Below are 6,868 nucleotides of genomic sequence, written 5' to 3'. Positions count from 1 at the left end.
CAATGGTTGAACTAGTTTACAGTCCCACCAACAGTGTAAAAGTGTTCCTGTTTCTCCACATCCTCTCCAGCACCTGTTGTTTCCTGACTTTTTAATAATCACCATTCTAAATGGTGTGAGATGGTATCTCATTGTGGTTTTGATTTGCATTTCTCTGGTGGCCAGTGATGATGAGCATTTTCTCATGGGTCTGTTGGCTGCATAAATGTCTTCTTTTGGGAAGTGTAGAGACACTATTTCCAAATAAATAGACAGCTTGTTGAGTGAATTCCCCATAAATGAAGAAATTTGTTTCTGAAACGTGATGAGTCAAAGGTACTGCAAACCCAGCAGTTGTGCCCAAACATCTTTCACATCTGTATATTTAGATTTTCTCCTCCTCTTGTGCGGATAGACAGTCACACACTTATCTGCTCCCTGCCACCCCCGTGAACGCCACCACCCAGTACTTCCTACCTGCTTCTTCCCTAAGGACTTGTTCCCCCCCCACCTCTTTATTCTCTTCACATGACCCCTGATGGACCTCTGAGCCTCCTCACCTAATCACAGGTTTGGAGGCTGTCTTGGGAGTCCTGGTGCCAATCGCATTCCAGACCACCAAGGTCAACAGGTAAAGGTGGCTTCAAAGGAAGCCCCAAGTGGTGGGCTCACACCGTCCTGGCTCTGGTCGGGAAGTTGTGAGAAGGCAGAAAAGTCCATCTGTCTCCATAGAAAAGAATGCATGTGTAGGTTTGGTTTTGAGGTTACGCTCAGGGTCTCACTCTCCCTGTCTCCTGCTTGCTTCCAGTTCCCAGTGGCCCTCCCTCAACAACCATCTTGGCCTCTTCAAACAAAGTGAAAAGTGGGGACGATGTCAGTGTGCTCTGCATTGTCCTGGGGGAGCCCGACGTGGAGGTGGAGTTCACGTGGATCTTCCCAGGGCAGAAGGTAAGTGCCATACCTGCATCTCAGCACCTGCATCTCAGCACCTGCATCTCAGCCAGCCATTTTAATTCACAGCTTTGTCCCCACCCAGTGCTACATGCCATAGCTTAAGAAGTGCAAGAAACATGTGGGACTTTGTTGGGGGCCAAGGCTTGTTTGTTTTCTTTGAAGATGTTTCAGTATATTTAAAAATGTTTTTTTTTAAGGACAGGAAATGAAAGATTTGAGTATCATTAGTCAATTTGCTCAGTGTACCCTCTTCATATCAGGGTTTTTTTTTTTAAAATCCTTAACTAAGAAGGGACAGTAATGCTCATTGCAGTGCCGTTCACAATACCAAAGACATGGAATCAACCTAAATGCCCTTCAGTGGTAGACTGGATAAAGAAAATGTAGTACATATACACCACAGAATACTATGCAGCCATGAAAAAGAGTGAGATCGTGTCCTTTGCAGGAACACGAATGGAGCTGGAGGCCATTATCCTTAGCAAACTAACACAGAGACAGAAAAACAAATACCGCATGTTCTCACTTATAAGTGGGAGCTAAATGATGAGAATACATGGACAAGAAGGGAACAACGCACACTGGGGCCTACCTGGGGGTAAAGGATGGGAGGGGAGAGAGGATCAGGCAAAATAACTAAGGGGTACTAGGCTGAATATTAATACCTGGGTGAGGAAATGATCTTTCATTTCATGACATGAGTTTATCTCTATAACAAACTTGCACATATACCCCTGAACCTAAATAAAAGTTTTTTAAAAAATAAAAGGACACTGGGAGGAAAGGGAAATGAAGGATCTCAGTCTTTTCTCCTGCCCCCACCTCAATCTTCAGTCCCATCTTCTGGGCCAAGTAGAATCTAACCTCCTCCTGGGGTCCTTCAGAGTGTTCTTGTTTTTAATATGTTTTGTCATTTTTTTTATTTCAGTAGGTTTTTGAGAACAGTAGGTGTTGGGCTACATGAATAAGTTCTTTAGATGATTTCTGAGATTTTGGTGTATCCATCACCTGAGCAGTGTACACTATACCCAGTGTATAGGCTTTTATCTCTCAGTCCCCTTCCCACCCTTTCCCCCAAGTCTCCAAAGTTAATTGTGTCGTTCTTACGTCTTTGCATCCTCATAGCTTAGCTCACATTTAACAGTGAGGACGTACCATATTTGGTTTTCCATTTGTGAGTTACTTCAATTAGAATGATGGTCTCCAATTCCATCCAGGTTCTTGCAAATGCCATTATTTCATTCTTTTTTATGGCACAGTAGTATTCCATGGTACATTTTCTTTATCCACTCATTGATTGATGGGCATTTGAGCTGGTTCCATTTTTTGCACTTGTGAATTGTACTGCTATAAACGTGTGTACAAGTATCTTTTTCATATAGTAACTTCTTTTCCTCTGGGTAGGTACCCAGTAATGAGATTGCTGGATCAAATAGTAGTTCTACTTTTAGTTCTTTAAGGAATCTCCACAGTTTTCCATAGTGGTTGTACTAGTTTACATTCCCACCAGCAGTGTAAAAGTGTTCTGTTTTCACCACATCCATGCCAACATCTGCTGTTTTTTGATTTTTAAATTATGGCCATTCTTGCAGGAGTAAGGTGGTATCACATCGTAGTTTTGATTTGCATTTCCTTAATCATTAGTGATGTTGAGCAGTTTTTCATATGTTTGTTGGGCTTTGGTATATCTTTTGAGAATTGTCTATTTACATCCTTAGCCAAATTTTTGATGGGATTGTTATTTTCTTGCTGATTTGTTTGAGTTCCTTGTAGATTCTGGGTGTTAGTCCTTTGTCAGATGTATTAGATTGCAAAAATTTTACCCCAATCCATGAGTTGTCTGTTTATTCTGCTGATTATTTCTTTTGCTGTGCAGAGGCCTTTTAGTTTAATTAAGCCCCATCTGTCTTTGTTTTTGTTGTGTTTGCTTTTTGGTTCTTGGTCATGAACTCTTTGCCTAAGCTAATGTCTAGAAAGGTTTTTCCAATGTTATCTTCTAGAATTTTTATGGCTTCAGGTCTTAGATTTAAGTATTTGATCCATCTTGAGTTGATTTTTGTATAAGGTGAAAGATAAGGATTCAGTTTTATTCATCTACATTTGGCTTGATAATTATCCCAGCACCATTTGTTGAATAGGGTGTCCTTTCCCCATTTTATGTTTTTGTTGCTTTGTCAAAGATCAATTGTAAGTATTTAGGTTCATTTCTGGGTTCTCTATTCTGTTCTACTGGTCTATTTGTGCTATTTTTATACCAGTACCATGCTGTTTGGGTGACTATGGCCTTATAGTGTAGTTTGAAGTCAGGTAATGTGATGCCTCTAGATTTGTTCTTTTCGCTTAGTCTTGTTTTGGCTATGTGGACTCTTTTTTGGTTCCATATGAATTTTAGGATTGTTTTTTCTAGTTCTGTGAAGAATAGTGATGGTATTTTGGTGGGAATTGCATTGAATTTGTAGATTGCTTTTGGCAGTATGGTCATTTCACAATATTGGCCATTTTCACAATATTGATTCTACCCATCCATGAGCATGTGATGTGTTTCCACTTGTGTCATCCATGCGTTCTTTCAGCAGTGTTTTGTAGTTTTCCTACAAAGACTCCTAGTTTGTAGTCTTTCACCTCCTTGGTTAGGTGTATTCCTGAGGTTTTTTTTTCTTTTTCTTTTTTTTTGCAGCTATTATAGAAGGGGTTGAGTTATTGATTTGATTCTAAGCTTGGTCGTTGTTGGTGGATAGCAGAGCTACCAATTTGTTTACATTAATTTTGTATCCTGAAACTTTGCTAAATTCATTTATCAGTTCTAGCAGCTTTTTGGAGGAGTCTTTAGGGTTTTCTAGGTGTATGATTATGTCATCAGCAAACAGTGACAGTTTGACTTCTCTTTATCGATTTGGATGCCTTTATTTCTTTTTCTTGTCTGACTGCTCTGGCTAGGACTTCCAGTTCTATGTTAAATAAAAGTGGGCATCCTTGTCTTGGTGCAGTTCTCAGGGGAAATGCTTTCAACTTTTCTCCATTCAGTATAGATGGTTTTCATTACCTTAAGGTATGTCCCTTCTATGCCGATTTTGCTGAGCGTTTAATCATAAAGGGATGCTGGATTTTGTCAAATGCTTTTTCCATGTGTGTTGAGATGATCGTGTGATTTTTGTTTTTAATTCTCTGTGGTGTATCACATTAATGATTTGTGTTTGTTAAACCACTCCAGTATGAAACCCATTTGATCATGGTGGACTATGTTTTTGATATGCTGTTGGATTTGGTTAGGTAGTATTTTGTTATGGATTTTTGCCTCTATATTCATCAAATATGTTGGTCTATAGTTTTCTCTTTTTTGTTATGTCCTTTCCTGGTTTTGGTATTAGGGTGATACTGGCTTCACAGAATGATTTAGGGAGAATTCCTTCTTTCTCTATCTTGTGAAATAGTGTTGATAGAATTGATACCAGTTCTTTGAATGTCTGATAGAATTCATTTGTGAATCCATCTGGTCCTGGGCTTATTTTTGTTGGCAGTTTTTTAAATTGCCATTTCAATCTCACTGCTTGTTATTGATCTGTTCAGTTTCTGTTTCTTCCTGGTTTTATCTAGGAGGGTTTTATAATTCCAGGAATTTATCCATTTCCTCTAGGTTTTCTAGCTTGAGTGTGCAAAGGTGTTCATAGTAGCCTTGAAAGACCTTTTGTATTTCTGTGGTATTGGTTGTAATATCTCCTGTTTCATTTCTAATTGAGCTTATTTGGATTTTCTTGGTTAATTTCATTAGTTAGTTTTATTTATCTTTTCAAAGAACCATTTGTTTCTGTTATCTTTTGTATTTTTTGTTTGTTTGAATTTCATTCAGTTCTGCTCTGATCTTTATCTCTTTTCTTCTGCTATGTTTGGGTTTGGTTTGTTGTGGTTTTTCCAGTCCTTGAGGTGTGACCTTAGATTGTGTATTTGTGCTCTTTCAGACTTTTTGATGTAGTCATTTAATGCTATGAACTTTCCTCCTAGCACTGCCTTTGCTATATACCAGAGGTTTTGATGGGTTGTGCTACTGTTTTCATTCAGTTCAAATAATTTTTTAACTTAGATTGTGATTTCATTCTTGACCCAGTGATCATTGAGGAGCAGGTTATTTAATTTCCATGTGTTTGTATGTTTTGAGAGTTCTTTTTGGAATAGAATTCCAATTTTATTCCACTGTGGTCTGAGAGAGTACTTGGTATAATTTGAGTTTTCTTAAATTTATTGAGACTTGTGGCTTATGATATGGTGTGTCTTGGAGAATGTTCCATGTGCTGATGAATAGATGACGTATATTCTGGAGATGTTGGGTCGAATGTTCTGTGAAAAGCCCTTAAGTCCATTTGTTCTAGGTTATACTTTAAATCCATTGTTTCTTTGTTGATGTTCTGTCTTGATTACCTATCTATTGCTGACAGTGGAGTATTGAAGTTCCCCACTATTATTGTGTTGCAGTCTATCTCATTTCTTAGGTCTAACAGTAATTTTTTTATAAATTTGGGAGCTCTGGTGTTATGTGCGTATATATATGTGTGTGTGTGTGTGTGTGTGTGTGTATATACATGTATATATATACACACATATATATGTATGTGTGTGTATATGTATATACATATATATATGATTGTGGTATTTTCCTGTTGGACAAGTCCTTTTATCATTACATAATGTCCCTCTTTGTCTTTTTTAACTTCTGTTTCTTTAAAGTTTGTTCTGTCTGATATAAGAACAGCTACTCCTCTATAAGACAGGCCTTCACCTGTAATCCCAGCTGCTCGGGAGGCTGAGGCACAAGAATCGCTTGAACCTGAGAGGCGGAGGTTGCAGTGAGCTGAGATTGCGCCATTGCACTACAGCCTGGGAAGCAGAGTGAGACTCTGTCTCAAAAAGACAAAACAAACAAAAAGAATAGCTACTCCTGCTCACCTTGGTGTCCCTTTTAATGGAATACCTTTTTCCACCCCTTTACCATAGATTTATATGAGTCCTATTTGTTAGGTGAGTCTCTTCAAAACAGCAGATACTTGGTTGGTGACTTCTTATCCATTGTGCCATTCTCTATCTTTTAAGTGGAGCATTTAGGCCATTTACATTCAACATTAGTATTGAGATGTGAGGTACTATTGTATTCGTTGTGCTATTTGTTGCCTGAATACATTGGTTTTTGTTTTTCTTTTTATTTATTGTGCTTTTGTTTTATAGGTCCTGTGAGATTTATGCTTTAAGGAGGTTCTCTTCTGGTGTATTTCAAGGATTTGTTTCTATATTTAGAGCTCCTTTTGCATTTCCTATAGTGCCCGGTTGGTAGTGGTGAATTCTCTCAGCATTTGTTTGTCTGAAAAAAGACTGTATCTCTCCTTGATTTATGAAGCTTAGTTTCACTGGACACAAAATTCTTGGCTGATAATTCTTTTGTTTAAGGAGGCTGAAGGTAGGGCCTCAATTTCTTCTAGCTTGTAGGGTTTCTGCTGAGGAATCTGCTGTTAATCTGGTATGTTTTCCTTTATAGGTTACCTGGTGCTTTTGCCTTACAGCTCTTAAGATTCTTTCCTTTGTCTTGACTTTAGATAACCTGATGACTATGTGCCTAGGATGATCTTTTTGTGATGAATTTCCCAGGTGTTCTTTAAGCTTCTTGTATTCAGATGTCTAGCTCTCTAGCAAGGCTGGGGAAGTTTTCTTTGTTTATTCCCTCAAATATGTCTTCCAAACTTTTAGATTTCTCTTCTTCAGGAACACCAATTAGTCTTAGGTTTGGTTGTTTAATATAATCCCAAGCTTCTTGGAGGCTTTGTTCATTCTTTTAAATTCTTTTTTCTTTGTCTTTGTTTGATTGGGTTAATTCAAAAATCTGATGTTCGAGTTCTGAAATTCTTTCTTCTGCTTGTTCACTTCTATTGCTGAGACTTTCCAGCGTATTTTG

General features: G+C 38.2%; 1 protein-coding gene across 2 annotated transcripts in view; it reads left to right on the top strand.

Moving 5' to 3' along the window:
• PDGFRL (platelet-derived growth factor receptor-like) overlaps window positions 1-6,868 on the top strand; it is a 70,142-nt gene that overhangs the window by 60,254 nt on the left and 3,020 nt on the right. For both annotated transcript variants that reach the window (XM_011934871.1, XM_011934872.1), the window contains exon 6: window positions 788-927. In XM_011934871.1, coding sequence (XP_011790261.1) covers window positions 788-927 — 140 coding nt within the window. The remainder of the gene's footprint in view (window positions 1-787; window positions 928-6,868) is intronic.

This window comes from Colobus angolensis, unplaced genomic scaffold (assembly GCF_000951035.1).
Source record: "Colobus angolensis palliatus isolate OR3802 unplaced genomic scaffold, Cang.pa_1.0 Scaffold14, whole genome shotgun sequence".
Lineage (NCBI taxonomy): Eukaryota > Metazoa > Chordata > Mammalia > Primates > Cercopithecidae > Colobus > Colobus angolensis.
The sequence above is the reverse complement of the archived record's forward strand: the minus strand, read 5'-3'. Positions and strand labels throughout refer to the sequence as shown.